The sequence below is a fragment of the Falco naumanni genome, chromosome 5 (genome assembly GCF_017639655.2).
Source record: "Falco naumanni isolate bFalNau1 chromosome 5, bFalNau1.pat, whole genome shotgun sequence".
Taxonomy (NCBI): domain Eukaryota; kingdom Metazoa; phylum Chordata; class Aves; order Falconiformes; family Falconidae; genus Falco; species Falco naumanni.
Genome location: NC_054058.1, coordinates 57,117,341 through 57,138,551, shown reverse-complemented (window position 1 = coordinate 57,138,551; position 21,211 = coordinate 57,117,341). Strand labels below are relative to the sequence as shown.

General features: G+C 38.3%; 1 protein-coding gene across 4 annotated transcripts in view; it reads right to left on the bottom strand.

Moving 5' to 3' along the window:
• Positions 1 to 3,178: 3,178 nt before the first annotated feature.
• Positions 3,179 to 21,211, bottom strand: part of FRS2 (fibroblast growth factor receptor substrate 2) — a 58,004-nt gene continuing 39,971 nt past the window's right edge. For 3 of the 4 annotated variants that reach the window (XM_040595046.1, XM_040595047.1, XM_040595048.1), the window contains 5 exons: positions 19,394 to 19,485; positions 17,379 to 17,565; positions 14,131 to 14,289; positions 13,043 to 13,206; positions 3,179 to 10,688 (listed from right to left, as the gene is read on the bottom strand). In XM_040595046.1, coding sequence (XP_040450980.1) covers positions 9,738 to 10,688; positions 13,043 to 13,206; positions 14,131 to 14,289; positions 17,379 to 17,565; positions 19,394 to 19,459 — 1,527 coding nt within the window. In that variant the 5' untranslated portion in view covers positions 19,460 to 19,485 and the 3' untranslated portion in view covers positions 3,179 to 9,737. Of the gene's footprint in view, positions 10,689 to 13,042; positions 13,207 to 14,130; positions 14,290 to 15,006; positions 16,180 to 17,378; positions 17,566 to 19,393; positions 19,486 to 21,211 lie in introns of those variants that run through there. The other variant, XM_040595049.1, reaches the window with a different exon arrangement.

Sequence of the window (21,211 nt, the reverse complement as noted above, 5' to 3'; positions counted from 1 at the left end):
AGCCGTACCCGTCCCCCCGCGCGGCCCCCCCTGCGCAATGGCGGGGCCGGCCCGGGCGGCGGCGGGCGGGTGTGAGCGCGCGGCAGCGCGCCAGCCTTCCGCTGAGGAGCTGCCATCTGGGCACTTGCTTTCCACTGCGCTCCGATACGGGGTTATTTCTGCCTCGGCGAAGGAGCTTAGAGTTGGCCCAGGGTAATTGTATCATATTCCTGGAGGTCAGTTCTCAAACCAGTCAAAAGCGTTATAAATAAGGGGGATCTTCCGGCCCTCTACAACTCCCTGACAGGAGGCTGTAGGCAGGCAGTGTCGGTCTCTTCTCCCAGATAACTAGCGACAGGACAAGAGGAAACTGCGTCAAGTTGCACCAGGGGAGGTTTAGACTGGACACGAGGAAAAATGTTTTCGCTGAAAGGGCTGTCAGGCATTGGAACAGGCTGCCCAGGGAGGCGGTGGAATCGCCATCCCTGGAGGTGTTTAAAAAACACGTAGATGCAGTGCTTAATTACATGGTTTAGTGATGGACTTCGCAGTCCAGGGTTAATGGTTGGACTCAATGATCTTAAAGGTCTTTTCCAACCGAAATGATTCCTTGAAATTACTGTTTGGGCCTCCAGCACTGGCAGCTATTAGCTATTACATCATCCGCATCACCAATTAAAAGCAGTGAACAGGAGATACCCCAGCACAATCCTAATCAGTACACTCTTCATTTCAATATTAAAAAATTGGTAACTATTATCTTGGCAGCTTTGCAGACGTGAGAACCCATCCAAGCCTTGTTCTGTCACTGCTTTTCCTCCGCACAAAAAGCCCATTTAGTTACCTGGTCATATATAAAAAGTTAATTGGTTTGTATGGCTTGTTCCTCAAGAATTAATTCCAGCTGGTATTCCTCTCCTTGCTGCCAGATACAACCCTCGTGGGATATACACAAAGCTGTTTGTTCTAGATTCAAACTGGCCAAAGATTGGTATCTATCCCAATGGAGACAGCAAAAAAGAGCTAAAGCCATGACTAAAACTCTGCAGACTTTCACATCTACCTCTGGTTTTCAGTACATCAGTACCTGGTTAGTATTTTTTCTTGAGTTCTTTGGGCATTTTACTTTGTTTTCTTCAGAGAGATATCTTCTCCCCCTTAACATTGTCTTGAAAACTGGAGTACTAACTAAATTTTAACATCTTCAGTTTTCCTCATAGTTGTGTAGAAAATGTAGGGGTAAAAACCCAACTAAAACAATGTCAGCTCTTTTTATTTCAGAGCATTCATAAAGATTTGCACTGAACTAAATTCATTTTAATTCACGTTTGCTGCTACTGTGGTGTGAGCTGGGGAAAAAAGAGATTTTAAAGTGCCTTGGACAATTAACTGCGTTCTGGCCTTCAGGAGACCAAATGCTCATAGAAAAACTTACTACAGCAAATTTATAAATTTGGTTTAAGGGGCTTTTGACTATCCCTAAGCTATGAGTTACAACGTGTACAAGTAGCAACACCAGAACAGGAAGAACCCAGCAGCAGATTGAAAACGACCTTGAAAGAGATGAGGTGATTTACAAAGTATATGTGTTTACAAAAACATTAAAAATTAGGCACTTTTTCTTTTCTCCTCTTACAGTGTGACCTTAAAAATTGCCATCGGCACAACAGAGGTGAGGGCACTGCACAGGCTTGGTTGCTTAGGGATGAATTCTCAGACCTCCACATGTCTCAGTATCTACTGATAGCGCTTTAATTCAGATTGAGACCTTCTGTTTACAGCCGAGGTGTTAATGATGTAGTAATAATAAAGCAGCAACTGTTCCCTGGTTTCTTTGGGACCAATAATACAGGCATCGATCACAGTATCTATTTTAAGCCTTAACTTCAGTGAAACCATTCACTTAAGCCTCTGAGCACATAAGAGTTTGAAGAAGGAAGGGAAAGAACACAGACTCTTCACAAAATCCAACCCTTCAGGTGCTCCCAACTGAAAATTAACAGATGTATTATTGTGTTTTGTGTACAGGATTTTAACAAGGCCAGTTTATATCATTATTGGAAATCCTAGTACTAGGCACATAGGGCTGGAAGGTCAGCTCTTTAATGCTTGGCTGTTCAAATGCCACCTATTTTCAGCTGGCTTCAAAATTTTATTTTGTAACAAAGCATTAGGTCAAGAACGCAAGGCACATGCATATTTTAATTGGAATCACTTATATCAGTTGCATGATGTTATAACATTGCTAGCGATTAATTCTCTTAACTGCATGTATTTCATCTGCTGTCACATCAGAACTGGTGCACTGAAGTATTTCAACCAAACATTACTGGGAAGCTTTCCGTCCATTTGAAATGAAGGCACACAGAACCAAAGTTTCTGCTGAACTCCATATCATGCTAGTATGGAAACATTAAGTGTAATGGACTGCTAAGCTGCCATGCCTGTTAGGAAAGCTGCAAAACCGTTGGCCAGGGATATGGAAACCTTCTTGAGAACTGAGTTTTCAGATTTCATAAGTTACCTAACCAACATTGTGCAAGGACCACATAATGGTGTTTCTTAAGAGGTTCTGAAAACAAAACATCTCCCGATGTTTCTGGAGTTTTGTTCATTTTGCCATTTATTATGGCATATTAGGCATAAATTATGCCATAAAACAGTGACTTGGGAGGGACGAAAGAGAAAATACTGAATTATGATAAATCACCACCATATTTTACAGTCTCCAGAGGAAAGGCCACCTGGACAGGACTTCAACCATGTATTTTCTTATTACTTCCTTTCTGAATTTATCAGTACTATGCTAACAACGTCCATTTGGGTTTTGTGAAATCTTACTCATTTAGTAACTGAGAACAGAGCACATTCAAATTGCTGCCATGTGATTCACCAGCCAGTAGTTGATAGCAACAGTAGTACCACCAAAAAAAGAAAAAACTCTACATACATAAGAAAGATGTGACAGAACACTAGTAGAAATAAAACAAAGGCTTGGAGAAAAATTTACAGACTACAGGTCATCATGTTCTGGGTTTGTTTTGTTGGTTCTTTTTCTTACCACTAAGTAATGAGTCAAATACAAGGAGGGTGAGGACAGGCAGGGAGACAGGTACCTGAAGCAACAATTTAAAGAAAGAAATACAATCCAGTGACACCAACACTGGGAAATACTGAAGGAACTCACAGACAATTTTCAATGTAAAATCAATAGTTTATTGCCATGCTACAATTATTTTTTTTTTCAAATGAAGTTGGCACTGGTAAAGGGGGAAAATGTTATCATAATACATAATAGATTTTTAAAAAATGCACATTTGGTAAGCTTTCTCAAAGATGACAGCTTAAAACAAGTGGCATGATTTTTTTTTTTAAGATTATGTGGAATGGCATAAAAATACACTCTTTCTGCATAGTATAATATCACTTTTTTCATAAAAGAAACATGGAATGTTTGTAAAAAGAAATTCATTGAACAGGGCAAAGTAACTGAAATTTTATAAACAATTTGGCAATGGTACTCCCACTGTTTAGACATTTTTATATAAAAGAAATAAAAATCTAGAAAGCTACCTTTATACAAAGTTGCTATATTTATGCCTTTAAGTAGGAAAAAACATTTTATAATGCAAATTAGGACATACAATAATCTTACAATATCATACAATGTAATGACAAGAAAGGAACATACAACATAAGATTTTGGCCTTTGTAGAAACGTCTATTTCTGCATTTAATAAATGCATTTGTGGCACACTGGTGACTATTGTATTTTTACTACTACCAGTCAGCTTTCATGCTAGCGTGTGGTATTCAGCAGTACTGCAATGGCAGGTCTGCAGTTTAAACAGACTTTTTCAGGAGATGAAAGGTGATGCTGCAATGAAGCGAGATGTGAAAAAGGCAACGTGCCTGCTGGTTGAGACCTCTGTGTTGTGGGACATCATACAACACACTTTCATACCAGAGCATTTCTTATACATTCAGTTAAGTACCAAAGTCTTACAAGTGAGAACATCTGTGTTCGAGATTTGGCAAAATTTCAGGGAAAATACAAAGTTAGTACCAAATATATATAACGTATTATATATAAAATGTGGGTGTATGATATACACACATATTCTAATGCAAAAAAACTGCATTAATATGGAGTTAAATTTGCTGACATCCATTGCTAAATAACATAACCATTAAAAAGCAGGTGTAATCCTGATCTTTCACACTTTAGAATCACTTCCTCTTTCATACATAATAGTTAAAGCAATATATATGCAAGTATCACTAAGAAATCAAAATTCACATAGTCATCTGAACTCTGACCACAACAAATAGGAAATTTTTTTAGTACATGTAATTAAATATATTTTTACAGTATTTTTAAACCATTCCTGAAGAACTTGACCAACCAGGTCCTCAGGTGTAACAGAGCTGTTATGTCAGCAGAACTCGGATCTTGTAGGAGCACATCCAGTGGCCCCCGAAGTCAACACGCATCATTCATTTGGTTTCAAAGGACACTGCATGAGGCCCGAACAAGCTCCGCAAGGATCACCCTGCTAACAAGGAAGATTCCCTGATGACATCAAAGCTCCTACCTCAGACTTCCTTTCCTACTGCCCAGGGGAAGGACTGGCATAAACGACACACGGACTCCGGGCTCTCTGGGTTGTTGGCAGGTGGCGCTGGAAAAGAGCATGTACAGCACAGCCCCAGCACCAGGGAGTGGCAAGGTGAGCTTCACGGCATCTTTTGTACTAAGGCTTCTCGTGGAAAGCAGAGGAGCTGCTCCTCCACGCTCATCGCTTGGCAATTCAGTCACCACAGGTCTCAGACAGGAGTTGTGGCTGGGACCTCAAGGCATTAAGTACTTTGCAGACACAGAGGAAGACAGTCCCTATTCTCAAGGGCTCAAGCCTATTTCTTAATCATATTTTTTACATAATCTCTTTTGTATATACACGTATTTGCTACATAAAATAGAATTACACCAAAGTAATGGATATAGCAGAAAACATTGTCACAATATATGTATATTACCGCACTAAATCAATAAAACTGCAAGAAAAATTTCAAAATGCCCTTTGTAATATATAAAAATATAGAAATGTCCAACACTTGTTTCACCAACTTTAAAGGTAACTTGTCTCTCATATTTTATCTGTAGACCTACATTATTTCCAAACAAAATACTGCGTTAATCTGGAGTAAACACCGTGTTAGGGTAATAGCCTCATAAGACATCTGACAGACTTAGTCACACACTTAAAGTACAGTATCAGAAGAAATAATGTGTACATGGTCAGAGTTGCAGCTGCTAAGTTTGTCTTTTCGTATTTACTTATCTTGTCCAAAAGAGGAAGTAATTCCTAACGATTGTGAAAGAACCTCAACTCATGACTTCCTGTCTTTTTCGTATATGCTCTGTAAGAAGGACATCAGCAACCTTGACTCCATCTTAACGCAGTTTTTTGTGATGGAATTTCTTCTGGACTTTTTTTTTTTGGAGTGTATATGAATTTAAAATAAAGATATCATAAATGAACTTATGTTTATATTAAGTAAATACTGTCAAATATAAATGCCTGAATTGCTACCTCAAGGAAAAGATGGGAAAGATCTTATCATTAAATTCAAAAAATACCTAATTCTATCTATCACACTGAAGGACCAAACTTCTTTAGGGGAAATAGGAGAATTTAAGTCCACTATTAGTTCCTACTAAATTAGTTTCATCTTATTTGCAGCCATTAAATAAATTACTACAGTGCAGAAATGGAATTTCACCATTGATCCCACCTTACACGAAGAGAATACTGCTTAGAGTATTTTAGAGGTCCAAATCGGATACATCATTATATGCTCGAAGTAGTAACTAACATTAATCAGAACTTGCATTTTCCTTCACTGACAGTGAATGACTATCTCTCTCCAGACCGTCTCATTGAGAAGTGGTTAAATATAAAATAAAAACAAGGATAGCTAGATTTTGAGCCAATACACACTGTTGTAAAACCAGCAAAATCAACTGCTGGTCTGACATGGGCAAAAAAACCAGCCCTGTTTTGACACTGGTTTGGACTTTGTACAGCTTACTCCTTTCTGTGGCACTTTTTACACCCCAAGCCCTAGTCAGAGATGTAAACACATGTACAAATATCCAAACATCTGAAGGAAGGGGTGTGTGTGTGGTGTTCAACCATTTTACGATATGAAATGTCTATTTGAACACTGGATATTTCTATAAAAGTCCTGCAGACTTCAATAGGAACAGGAATAGTGCTCCAATGCACACCATTACATTCAACCCCGGTCATGCCAAATGTACTTATTGGGGGAAACAAAAAATGTTCTAACGAGAGTTAAGGTTTTCACTATGGTCTTTTTTATAGTGTTTCATGGAGCCACCAAGAAACACCACAAAACCAAAAAACCTGGTCCTTCTCTTGACATCAATTTGAGAAAAAAATTATTTTCCTGATATAACCAATGGATTAAATTCTCACTAACTCTATTTCTGGTACAATCTTTATTATGTACTTTTGGTCACTGTTTCATCTTTTTTATCAACTCTGTTTCCTTGATGGAAAGATACACTGATGTATGCCTTTCCCAAATCACTGCATGAAAGGAATACCTACAGTTAAAGGCTTTCCCTTGTCAGACGTGCTTGAACGGTAGCAGCCAACTGCATGTTATGGATGAAAAGTAGAGCAGACAGAGATGCTGCCATTTTTGCAGGACCTAGTTTATGTAAACTTAACATGTCTCAGTTAACGTTACTAAGGAAAATGATTGCATACTTGTAGTTTCTCAGTCTATACACCTGTGGGCCCAAAATAAATATGATCTAAATTCTGCGGAGGGATCTCAGCTGAAAACTGAATCCTAGATTACAGATACTAAACCTAACATCACAGCCTTTAGAAGAGACTGAACTGAAAAAAATATTTACCAAGTCTTGAAGGGTAAAGTGCATTGCAACTACATCTACTTCAAGGGGCAGAAAATAAGGAATGCTAAAGATGAGTAGCGTAGGTAACAGGGACTACCGGGTATGTTTGCAGCATAGACAAAATGAGAAAGCATATTCCCGCCTGTAAAATGTAAGAGGGTAAAAATATGGAAAATATGTTGTCACACTTGTCAATATAATTAAGGCTACAGAAAGTTGAAATTTCAGTATGTTCTCAATTTTGGGGACCAGAGCTAAGAAAACACCGCCTAAGTAGTACTGTAAATCTTGCAACAACATAAAATTACTTATGCCTTGTATGATCTGAGACTATTCAGGATAAATGCACAGGAAAGCGCAACAAACTAAGGAGGGATATGGTTGGTTGGTATAATTTCAGCAGGTCACTTGGGATCTACTTGAAGCCTCTCTTTCCCTAGTTGTCAACTTCCCTGCCTCATAGGTCTCTTTTAAGGATCCAATTAATTAGTATTTCTGAAACACCCACACTATACAGTGGAGACCAAATATTTCTAGGCAGCTAGCTAGATCAAACACAATTGCCTCGAAACACATGCTGAAACATTAGTTCTGCTCATGAATTTAAGTGAGCTGTAAGCTAAGAACAAGAACCACACATTAACCCAGTATTTTGCAACACCTGGTAACTTATCTTCAGTACAGGCCAAGACTGGTCCATAGCCTAAGGTGAGGCAACGGCAAAGATGTGAAGGAGCGCTAACACTGCAGACCTGGAAAACATCTAGCTCTAGGTAGTCATTACTTTCTTGAGCACCAAGGTCTCCCCACAAGTCAACGAGTCTATCACAAGAGTATGCATAGGTTGACCATGAAATTATTAATGAGGTGGGTTTTTTTCATCTCATTTAAGTTCCTCATAATGGTTTCAATGACTCCTATTTTTTACTTCTGCAAATTATGTTCTTTGTGCATCTGGTATTTCAGTACTGTACAGTCTGTAAAGAATAATGAAAGTCAGAGTGAAAAGGTTGCCTGATATCCCTTAACAGTGTGGCAAGACACACGTATTTCAGGTGCTGCTACTGCTGCCACTACTGAACTCAGAGAAGACCACAGAAAAAGCTAACAAAGCAACAGGAATACACTCCAATATAAAGACTGAAAATAATTGTAGTTTGTTGTGTTTTTTTTAATAAAACTTCAAATATTGCATGAAGACCTTTATTTTTTTTCAGATCTCCAAATGGCTTTTCCTCACAGTTCAAGGGTTATTTTACATCACACCAGTTCACATAAGTGTCAATTCCTTTGCAATCACAGTCTGGAGAGTAATCACTGCTGCTGCTAGTATCAAGGTGCACCTGCAATACTGCCAGAATTCTACAATTCTTGCGCATTAGAAAAAAACCAAACCAAAGCCAACCCCAAAAACTCCTGCTAAGAGTGCATCTAGCATATTCAACAAACATTCTACCTGGATATACCTTTAACACTGAGCAGCCATTGTTGTAATCAAATTCACCAACTGCAAAAGAAAAGAAGTATGCTCATAGATAATACTACCTTCAGATAATTTATTACATATCTTTCTAAATTAAAAGTATACTATCAACTATGGATGCACATTGCTAGAATGTGCAATTTTCTATAAAGAACTATCAAGTCCAGTACCCTGCCTCCCGTGTAACCTGTGTCTAATGCTTTAGAGGAAGACGATAGCTGCATAATAAACCAGTTGTGCAATAATGCATGCTGCTAGAGAGCTGGGATATTTCTGTCAGGCATGTAAAAGTAGAACACTGGACAAAGACAACCATTTGACCTTCAAGAGTCTTTCTTTGTCAAATGCAGAGAGTAAGACAAACACATAAATGACCCTGAACAATAATTAAAGTTATGTACAAAATTTTGACTTTTAAACCAAGACATTCTAGAACAGATAAAAAAGAAACGCACAAATGCAAAGAAAGAAAGGCACACTGAACTACGAAATTACAAAAGAGCCTTAATTCACACAGCCAACCTGTGAATTCTTTCACCGAAAAAACCCAAAACACTAATGAGATTAAAATTCTGTCAGATTTCACAAGGAACTTGATATGCCACTCGGAATTCTCTTCTAGCGGAAGGAGCTTAAGGCTGGGTTTACATGTGTTTATAGCTGTGATCAACGAACTTTGTGCCCTCTCAAATATCTCACAAGTTAAGAAAACTATCAGGAATTAGAGGCCTTCTTGCCCATGTGGTCTTAAAATAAAACCCAAACCCCCAACAAACAAAAAACAAAAGCAACACAGACAAAAAAGGTGTGGTGTTTATATCCCTTGAGATGAACCAATATATCTTGTGTACATCAAACTGAATGAATTAATGCATTACATACATTTCATTCTGGAAGAGCCACTTCAATGAGGAATGAACGCAAAATATGTATCTTGAAAGATTAGGTTGACCTGCTAATAATGCACATATCAACAGGCTTTAAAAAGTGTTATAAATGCCATTAATGAGTATAGGCATCAGACCAGAATATTTATAAATTCAAAACTGGCACATCACTCAGACTCTAATCAGTTTAAAGAGGCACTGTGAAAGGTGGTGACGCTGCTGCTATGCACTAGTTACTACTACTGTAGAATGAAATAGTGTTACCTAAATGAATACTTGCTCTACATTAATTCCCTTTAGTTAGACAAGTACATGAAGTATGCAGAAAAAATTCTATTAGTCTATAAAAGGCGTTAGTGTTAAGAAATGCAAAGTACTTGCATCTTCAATTTTATAAACTTCACAAAAGGTGCAAATGATTTAATGCTTCCCAGGCTCACATAGGCAGGTCAGTACTGTTATGTCTAGTTTTCCTAGAAGTACCATCATCTCGGGGCAGTGCTTTTTGCAAGCTTGACATAGCAGCAGTTCTTTCAATGTCTATCACAGCATACAGCTCTGTGCGCCTGGTTGGAGTTTGCGGAAGTGGAGTGGTGGGGGTTTTTGGAGTCTGAGGGTTGTCGGAGTCACTACCACCTTCCAAGTCAACCTGTATATAGTTGAGCTGCCTGTGTTCTAAACTTGGACGCCTAATGTCGAAGTTAAAGACTGTTGGGGTACAGTCCCGACGTCGTGTAAATTCTACTTTATGAGCACTTGCTGGTACTGTTACATTCTCTGTATTGACATAATTATGCATTGGATCTAGGTTATTGTGGTAGCCATTCAGAGATGGGGTCTTTGGTCCTAAACTGTCATCTTCATCTCTACTCATCTTGCGGGCTTCCCAAACAGGAGGCAAGGATGGCAAGTTCTCATAGTTCAATAGCGCAGTTCTCCTCTGAGCAGAGTTGTTAATGTTCTGGGAGTCTGAGGTACTGGTTGATGTCAAACGACCTCTCCTGACCCCTGAGGCACTAGGGATTGATAACCTATTTATATTTTCATACACCAATTTATTACCAGATGGTGTTTCCCTACGTTCATCACTGTCGTACCCAGTGTCCCATTCAGTGTTGTTTGTGCTGCTGCCGCTAACTTGATCTCTCCCAAGTTGCTCCAGTTTTTCTCTTTCCATTAACTGCCTTTGAACAGGTGTTGGTCCTAAAACAAACTTGACTCCTTCAGGCTCCAGGAGAACCTGAGCATCTCTGTCATCAGTACACATCTGATCTTCTTTCACTTTAGTTGTTTCAGTGTTTGAAAGCTTTGATTCCAGTGGCGCATGCACACTTGATCGGTTTTTTCTTTCCTCTTGTACCCCAGTAGTGTTGACATAAGTGTGCACCTAAAAGGGGAAGAAAAAAACCCAAAGGAAATTCAAATGCTGTTCTGTGCTTTCCCCCCCACCCCAAATTTCTTTCCTTAACTCCCCACTTTTCTAATCAAAATACCTAAAAAGCAAATCTCATGATAGCAGCTGTTCAAGAGCAAAGGTCATCATTTTGTTGAACTGTGCTCTGTTTTGGTTTTTTTTTTTTCACCTGAAATTTTACTGTTGGTTTTGTTACTGCTACTCTAACAAAAGAACAGAATTTACATCCTACATTAAAACATCAAATTAAAATAATTATCTCAGTCGTGCTCTAGTTACAGCTTTTCAAGTTCTATTCCAGCTCTGCTGTGGTCAGGGCAACACTGGGCTGCTCCAACTTAGCTCATTAGTTCACCTGGATAAATCAGTGAGACATCTACTCTGTTGTCCCTTACCATGACAGTGACCAACAGTTCAACAGTTGCTTTGGCTAAATTTATCTTTGTAATTTCCATGCTGCAAAGGAAATCTATTGTTCATTAAAAAAATCCAAACAAACCACCACTAAAAAACCCCCACGATTTTGTCTCGTGTACTACTCAAGCAATGAGAAGAGAAGTTAGTTCTACTGAAAGAACAGTCCATTCTTTTTATTCAAGACCCAACAGCCTCCTAATACTAGAAATGAGTAGAAAAACACAGAATTCTATATGAACTATGGCACTCAGAACTAAAAAGGAGCAGGAGTTGGCTGCCAGATGTCACTAAGAAAGGCAAGAATACATCACTAGGTTATCCCTCCAAGTTCCCGCAGTGGATCAACACAAGGCTGAATGGGAAAGCCTGGAGTAGTGGATTCCTCCTCTAAATTTTAATTCTGTGTCTGGACACCCAAGCAGCAAAAGTAGTATTTTAGAGCAGCAGCCATCCAGCCTTCCCAGCTTCTCTGTCAAGCTCTACAAGCTGAAGTGTTCTTTACAGCTCACTTGACTCCTACACTGATTTTTTAAAACTCATTTACTCTTCAATAACTCCAACAATAATACTTGGGACTCTTTTGTGGGGGCTCCTAACCAATCCCTTCCCACAAGACAGTTCACTGCACTTTTCTCTGATTACCTTCTCCAGTTACCAACATTGTTTCTTATCACACACAAGAGTTCTTCCTAAACCGCAATACATTTTATTAACCTTGACTAACATTTTCATCAGCATCCTGAATGATGAGATAGAACACACCCTCTGAAATTTTCAGTCTATCCCAGACCAGTAGGGTTTCCACTAAGAGGGATCTCAGCAGCCCGGAGAACTGAACTCACAGAAAACTCATGAAGTTCAGCAACAGCAATTGCAAAGTCCAGTGCCTGGTATGGAACACCACTGACAGTACAGGCTAGGCACCAACTGACTTGAAAACAGCCTTGCAGAAAAGTAGAGGGGGTCCAGGTGGATGATAAGCTGAATGTGAATCTGCAGCGTGCCCCTGCAGCAACGCAAACCAAACATGCACTGGTTTGTGTCAGCAAAAGCACAGCCAGTACGTTAAGGGAAGTGATTGTTACTGTCAACTCAGCACTTGTGAGAATGCATCTGTGCTCCCCAGTGCAAGACAGACATCACCACACCAGAGCAAGTCCAGTGGAGAGCCATGATAGAGCGTGTGACATGCAAGAAGCTGAGAGCACCATCCTTATTCAGTCTTAACAGAAGGCCAGGAAACCGCCTAATAGCTGTTTTCAACTACCTAATAGATAAAAAGACAGAGCCAGACCCTTTCTGAACATGTTCAGCAAAAGGCTAAGGGGCAATGGATACCAGCTTTAACAGGAAAGAAGTCTGATTACCCGTTAGGGAGAAATGCCTTCCTAACAAAGGTGGCGAAACATGGGAACACATGGCTCAGACACTGGAATCCCCTTGTTTGGAGTATTTAAAGCATGAAAGGACAAGGTTCTGTGCAGCAGCCTCTAATTCTAAAATTTGACCTGCAGGACTCTAGAGGTCCCTTTCTAACCTAAATCATTCCATGATCTCTATTCACCAAATAGAAGACTTCGCATGTAAAGAAGGTTTTTGACCAGAATCTCTCATAAAGTAAAATTTATGCGTTTAAAAATAATTACCGAAATTTTTGAAAAGAGTATACGCACATACATACTTGTATATAAATATGAAAAGCAACTTAAAACAGTTACTTCTCCTCAGCAAGCTATCCTACAAAGTATCATTTTAAAGATGTAAAGCAAACACTTTTCAGAGGTAGTTAACATACAGTAGAAATACATTACACCTGATACTGAAAAACAAACAAAAGCCTACAGAACAAGCATTTGAAAAATGTGAACTAATGTAGAACCTAAGTTATATGAGGGGAAAAAAATACTCACTTGCTCCTCTGCTACAAGTAAAGGATGCGTTGATTCTTCACCAACAGAGGGGAGACGTGCACTTCCAACAGAAGGATGTCTGCTGGAAGGATGTGATGAAGCATCTCCAAAAGATGGATATCTGGGGTAGCCATTAGGTAAACTTTGTGCATTGAATCCAGGAGCTGATTCAATTAGAAAACAAGCAAGATCATATTAAAATAGAACATTTTACTGTATATGAGTAAGGTGCTTTGTATCTTAATTTTAACTTTTCAAAAGAGAAATTAAAATATGTTTAAGTTTATTACATATTCACAAGACTCAGTTTTACTGGGGGGAAGGAAAGGGAAAGCAAATTGCAGAGTATAGCATCCCAGCATTTACTGGGAAACATGTCTGAAGCAACCATTGAAATCTAGGTGTATTACACACTGCAGTTCTGCCAGTAAACTCCCTCTCCAACTTCTCTTTCCACCATTAATAACATGTCCCCCTAACAAACAGGAACTTATGTACTGAAGCTTCCATTTCTCTGAAATCATCCATAACCTGCAATTCCTAGTTTCAAATATCAAGCCATCTGCTTGAGATTACCTAAAATCCTCTGGTATTTCTGAAAGGACTTCACTCTACCCATCCGTCTACTCACGGCAAAAGAAAGATTACAAACCCACCGTAGATGTGGTATTACCGTTACTTTTTTCCCTTAACAAAAAGGTCAGAACATTGCCCAACACTCACGTTTCTCAGAAATGCATCAGTAAAATATAGTGATATATTGTAATGCAATTCAATAGGTGGAATCATAAGTGTTCGCAGGAACACTGCTTCACTGAAGCCATGTTCTTATGCAACAGCAAAGCTCCCAAAGCTTATTTCTTAAACCCGGAGAACCTGATTACGGCAGTTTTGCTCCCAAGACTTAAGATTCTCAAAGGAGAATCTTCAGCAAGTACCTCAAGAGAACGCATTACTGGTAATTAGCCCTTTAGGTTTAAATTAGTTTTCTTTTTAATTATTAAAGATTTAATGCAAATTAAATGCTATTTTTAGCTAAGTACCATATTACATTCAGCTATGTCATCTGACAGTATAACCATACTTACTGGTTGGTGTTCGAGGGGTTCTTGGAGCTTCCAACTCAGTTTGATGATTATTCCTTTCTACTACTGGTTCTTCTACCACATTTATGCTATTATTCTGCATTATCTCTTGCAACATATTAAACAGCTCTTCTGCACGGGCACATTTAAAGGCAAAGATTCCTACAAATACACAAGAAAAAAATCAAAATCCTTTAACGTAAGAAACATGCCTTACAATGTACATAACTTTCAAAAAACAGAACTGGAATCCACGTAATGAATACCTGTTAAAGAAGCAAAAATGTTAAGAAATTTTCATTGCACCAAACCACACAAAATTACTGTGAGAACCTTTACAGTGTTTATCTAATAGAAGAATAAGATTTCCCATGCACCAAAAGTTTAATTAGAACAGAAAACTGATTCAGTTAAGAGCAAAACTAAAGTTTTGAGTGCTAAATGAGGGGTAAAAAAACCCAACCAAACAAAAAACCCAACAAACCACAAAACAGGGCAAGTTGTTTTTTGTTTTTTTTTCTTTTAAGCTGATAAAAAGGATACCTATTAAATAAATAAATTTTTAAAAAGCCCACTACATTAAAGTGCTGTGGTGCTACAAGGTCATATTTTTTTAAACCAGATTTCTATTAAATTACCATAAAAATAAGATACCTGCACAACAGGAAAGAAGGATTTAAACACTGGGAAAAAGCTTAGCTTCTTGAAGATGATTAAAATGATAAGCTACTAAGACAAACTGTGTGAAACAGACAGTAACAAAGCAATTGTTTTAGGCTAAAGGATAGACACAGAACACAAAGTTAGCAGCAATACCATGTATTTTGTGTGTGTATTGTGCCACTTTGCCTTTAAACAGCAGGGAGCGCCCCAACTTACCCTCACCAGCAAAGTCGCAGCTTTGGGTTATTCTTCCATTGAAAGCATGAAGTTAAAGTTGACATGCTTGTTAAATGTGGGTGCAGGTGCTCATTTTTTAAAGTGAGTATTACAGTCTTAAAACACTCTTTATGAAAAACTACCTAGCTATATAGCTAGTTCTGTAAGTGTTAATAAGTTTACATACTGACAATTACTATCATCATATACTTATTTAAGGACACAGAACTGTGACAGATCAGAACTACCAGAAATGCTCCACATGGCAGAATTTCCCCAACCCATGATCCAGCTCAAGTACAATAGTCCATGTTTAATTTTTTGTGTATTTCTGAAGATTCACACTAGATAACTTCAATCTTAATGGACAAAAAAAAAAAGAAAAAAAAAAGGTTCACAAGCTTTAAAAAGCTCCCAGCATGTTTCTGAGAAATTCAGATGCCTTTAACCCTTTATTTTAAAAAAGTGCTTCCAAATTGCTGATTCGTTAAAATATGTGGTGAAGAAATTGGCACTGAAACTGCAAGCAGAAACAGCTTGATGAAATCTTGACTTTTATTAAATACATTCACATTAAATACTATGTGATGTGTGTCACAATATATAATGACCACCAGCTCCTCAAAGTTTTCTATGCTGAATTATCTATTAGTGTGCTCCTAGAAAATGTTTTCAAGGTTTTTAATACCTAGCACAAGCTCAGTGTTTCACCATCAGTGCCTTCAGACAACTTCTCAATAGATATAATTTGAGATTAAATGGAAAGCGCAAACAATATTGACTAATGCAATCAGTAAAAGTTGCTGGGCAGTATTGAGGGTATTCTCAAATGAAAAACTTCTCTGTCATCTCACCAAGTGAAGACAAAGTTTTGCAACTCGTGCCCACAAAACCCAGCGTAGGTCTAAGGAACAATGCTCCATTGCAAAAAAGCAACAGAGAGAACATTTTCTGCCGGATTTCTTTTTTCTCAATATTCACAGTATTTTAATATTACGTAAGGAAGGCAAGAAACAAAAGAGGGAGGGAAAGGGTTGCTGCTTACACATCCTGCTGAATCTTCTCTATGAAAAAAAAAAAAAAAAAGAGGGAAGCAGAGTAGTCAATTAGACTTGGTGGAAAATTTTGCAGACTTGTTAATAGGAAAAGAACCTTCAAAACAGTATTTTCAACTGATTTTTATTAATATCTATTTTATATGTTTAGAATAAGAAAATTAAACCTGCAAAATCTATTAAAGTGTTTTTTTCAAAAGAAAGTTTACTATTTTCTTTAGTTTAGTACTGAGTACACGGTAACATTTGAAAACATATCAATCTCTCACTAGGAGATGAACTGAGAACACCTTCTAAACTCTGATTAAAAACCCAAACCAAACCAAAACTGCCTGCCCTTACCTCTGCTTGGACAATGAAGATTGATCAGCTTTGTTATGATCAAGTTCTTTCATCTGCCTGATCTTTTACAGTGAGATTGAAAAAAACCATTCAATCGCTAAATACAATTATTGATCAAAATACTAGTAAATGCTAAAAATCTATAAGAAAATAAAAATGCAATTTAATTTCATAATGTATAAATACATAGGAATTCCAAGTACACACAACTACATCACCATAGAAAGATGCAAAATGAGACCTCAACCAAAACAGCCATTCCCTTGAGGACAGACTGCTGCAGTGGAGAGAGAAAGAGAGAGAAAAGCCTGCATCTTCTCACTGGGAGCCAACCTTGGCCAAAAGCAGGAAAGATCTGGGAACTGGAAAGGTAACCATCTTTTTCCAATTAAACCCACAGAGAAAATAACTAAGCATAGCTGAAGTTTACACACTTCATACAAAAATGCGTCAAAATTTGATAAAGATGTCACTGATATAAATGAAATTGACATTTGTTTTAGAAAAAGGATGAAACACGACTGTGTTACTGAAGACAATAATAGGATAGGAATACCCATTTCATATCAGTGCTCCAATCTTTTAAAATCTACAAATAGAGAATTCTTTGAATTCCTAAGAGATTCCTCCACGGTTCCAGGTTTCACTGCACCTTCCTGAAAGGCAAGTCAGCCTCTGAGGCGGGAGGTGGTTTTGACAGGGAAATGCTCCTAAGATGACCAGAAGTATCCACACATAGAAGCATGAAGTGCTCCAGACCTACAATGCCAAAAACTATGTGCAACTCAAATCCTCATTTTACCATAAGACCGCTCCTTATAAGGTAACTTTACTTCCAGAAACCACATTCACATATAAAACCACAGCCTTTATAACCTTTGCCAAGGGACAGGTGAATGTAGGTTTTTTAAACAAAATTGTCTTCCAACAGCAAATAAATTTCCAAAAAGTTTTATATACAAAAATTCCACATACCTTGTCCAGTTTGACACCTTCGGCCACTTTCAAAAGAGAAAAGATTTGAGTCATAGCCATAGCGACGGAGACAGAGGTAGTGCCATTTTACAGAGTCCCTTTTACGGGTGTACAAAATTAGTTCTGTATCTGTAAGTTCCATTATGCCAGAACCCAGTTCATTACCATCATCATCCACGTTAATAACCTACAAAAAGGAAGTTAAATAGCATTAGGTAAGTACTCTCTGAGCACCAATACCACTACTAATAATCTTCATGTTTCACTGATGCACTCCATCCGCTCTGTCGTATTAGTTACAATCCTTGAGGTAAAAATAAACAAAAAAACAAACTCAAAAAAACACCAAACCACTCAAACCAGTTCCTTTGCTCCTCAAACCCGGAATTAAAGTAATACATATTTAGAAGCAATATGAATGAGACTGCACAACAATATTGTAAGATCTGAGGAGAAAGTTAAAATAGAAGAGATGTGTAATTTATTTTTTTTTAACTGGCTTTATGTACTTACTCTAGTATTTCCACACAGATAAGGCATACCTCAGATAATGGAATCTTTGAGTCCCATTTCTAAAAAAAATAATATTTGCTTTGTCATATAACCCCACTTACAGCTGGAAAAAGGAATGAAAAAGGATAAGGGGCTCCAAGATAAGCTTCCTTCCCATACACGTATAGCCTTGCACTGTGACCAGAGCGTTTTAGATATTTTTTTTCTGCCTTTTCAAAGTCAACAAATAATTCAAATAACCTGTGGTTATCCTGCATGAAAGTACGTGTAAAGCTTCAACCCTAATTCTTTCTGCTTTTAAACCGGTTTGAGGCCATCTGCATCCTTTATGGAATTTGGACACTCTGTATTTTCCTCTGCATGTACGTTATCTCCCATTGCTGCTTTTAGTGGGATTCCTTCTTACTCAATAAAAAGGCTACCAAAAAATCTTCCCTATGGTGTCAATTAACGTTAATCCTTAAAGAGACATTTTCAACTTGAAATCCAGTCAACTGAAAAGAATAGGAATAGTTTCATCTGTCACTGAGGCTTATGCCAACTTTCTTCATTTTGCAAATTACATTCTTTCATCTTCTACCCCCCACTGCTAAATCAGCGACCCACACAAACAATAGAGAAATTCTAAAAGGAGAAAAATAGGAACTAGTTACATGAAATGATGTCAAATTTATAAAACCCAAGAAAACAGAAAAATATTTTATCCTTCAGCTTTTTGTACTGATAATATTAAACATTTCCAGAAATTCCCATGGCTTTGAAGCTCATTTCAGTGTTGCCCTAAGGCAACACATGAATCATTTTTCACTATGGAAGCATTACATTCTTTTGCCAACACACAGAGACAGTTTGGAGCACAGAAGCAAATCTGACTTGTGTGACTATGCAAAGGCATGTTTACTTAGTCACTGACTTCAGCAGCTTCATGTTAAGCATATTAAGCACATGAACAAGTGTTCACAAGCTTACAAATTCCAGGGATATAAGGGACAGAAGCACATTTATAAATAAAATTCCTTCAAGCAAAGAACAAAATATCTCAAAGTGCTATGATCAGTAGTGATCTTCAAGTAATATCAGCACCCCTAAAACCCTCTATTGCTGACCCTGCATGCAGGTTCATAATCACATTTCTCCAGTAGCTCTCCCCTTATGCTTACAACTCTCTCCCTAACTTCCATAACTTCCCAGAGGCAACAACACTTACCTGGGCCCCACCAACTGAAACGGAGATGGATCAAAAGCATGGGGCTTCTTCTCCTTCCTGAACATCAAAACTGTCAGAAAAGAGCCCACCCTGTCTAGGGAATTCCTTTCACTGCTGGTAACAGAGGATTTCTCAAAGGGGCAAGAGAAACCTGTAGCCACAGACACCTGCAACTCTGCAATGTTTTAACAATTCAATAATGCTCACCCTATTTTCACTTAGTTTTTTTCTATCACAGACCTACTCTGCAAGAAAGCAACAAAAGAATTCACCGTATACCACATCAGTTGCTTACCTTAAACTTATTTCGATGGTTATCTGGGACAGTTTCTTTATCTGGACAGCTACAGCAGCTACCCATGACTTCTTTAGAAGACCATGTGATCTCTAAAGGAGGAGGGTGAAAAAAATAAAAGTTAGTTGAAGTGAAAACAGAGTATCATTGACAAAACAACCCAACACAAGTTGCTCTCTGAAATTACAATTATTAATCATGAATTTTGCAGTCATAAGTAATAAAAAAATCAACATAAATATTACAAATATTTTTAAGTAGTTAAATTGAATTTGGCATTAAAGAGCGGCAACACCAAGTTGTTAAAGCCCTACCAATAATTCAGCTTGAGGTTACTACCAAACAGACCTATTTGATTTGTCACCTTAATTCCCATGGTAGCAGCTTGAGGGAAAACAAAAACCAACAACTTACTGGGTGCGATTCTCATCTCCTAAACCAGGGCCTCTACACAAGGCAACTATCCGGATCCCAGTTCTGCCTAAAGGAGCGCTTCCCGGCTTAGACTGCTGAGCACAGCCCTAGTGACGCCCATACAAGCCCTGGGCTGTCGGAGGTTACCAAGCAGGGGCAACACAAAGAGCCCCCATGGCAATCCTGAAAGGCTGCCCTGGCTTCAGCAGCTCCAGGGCTGGCTCGCAACAGAGGGTGGAGGCGATCCAGGCCTGGAGGCAGCCCTGTGCTGGCAGCTGTGCAGCGAGGCTCTGTGCTTCCACTTTTAAATACTTCCCATACAGCACCGTACATAAAACTATGTAATCGAAGTCAAGGGAAGGAAAAAAAAAAACAACAAAAAACCCCCACCCACATTCAACACAAACATTTTAAAACTTGGGTTTTTTTATTAAGTTCCGTTTGGATTAAATTGTGTTACACAGTCTACTTCATTGACTATAAAACAATAAAATACTCAACTAACACAGAACAGCAGGAAATTAAGGAAACCAAAAAGAAATATTTGGTATTTTTGATATTTTCATTTAAAGATTTTTGTATATATAGTAAAACCTTCATAAAACAGTATGACAAATGGTCGTAGAACCAAGTCTCGCAACTTGCTTTTCCTCCTTCTACCACCTTGCCGAGGGTGGTAAGTCTTGTATTTCTTAGATACAAGAAAAGCCAGACAAAAGAAAACTTAACCATTTATATCATCTTTACATTGAAAAAACCCAGAATTTCCACTACACCAATTAGAAGTGGGGCAAAACCCTGCAAGAGAGCTAGTAAGTCAGTAACAGAGATGACACTAGAAATCATGAAGAAGGAAGACAGAACTGGCTGATAACTTTTCCTGAATAGAGGGGACAAAAATCTGATGTCACCTTAAGAAAACTGGGACTTGCTTTCTAGACAGGCATTTGTATTAGCATGCAGCAGTAGTATCCAAGTAGCACTTTAGTCTGCTGAGAAATAAGGTGCAAATAATACAATGAAGAACAGCTAACTCTTCCCCTCTTCTTGGCCAGAAAAGCCACCCAAAAGAGATACTGCTACCCTAAAGACTGTGCAGATCTGCCACCAAACCCGTACAGAGCTGAAATGGAGAACTTAACAGAAAGGGTAACAGCATGGCTTGGATTAATCCAGTAAGAGAGAGGCAGAGCACCAGATACAGCCAAAAATCACAGATTCTCCAGTGTAATTTCTAGGCATAACATGAAAACATGCGTTAACATGACAGAGCTTTTTCTCCCCAACTCAACATGGAACTGGAAGGTTGGCTGTTTGGTTCTGCTGTTGCAGAGTGAAGCTATGCTACACACAACTGGGTTTTTGCATAGTGAAGATCAGTCATGAATTTTATTAATCAGTCAG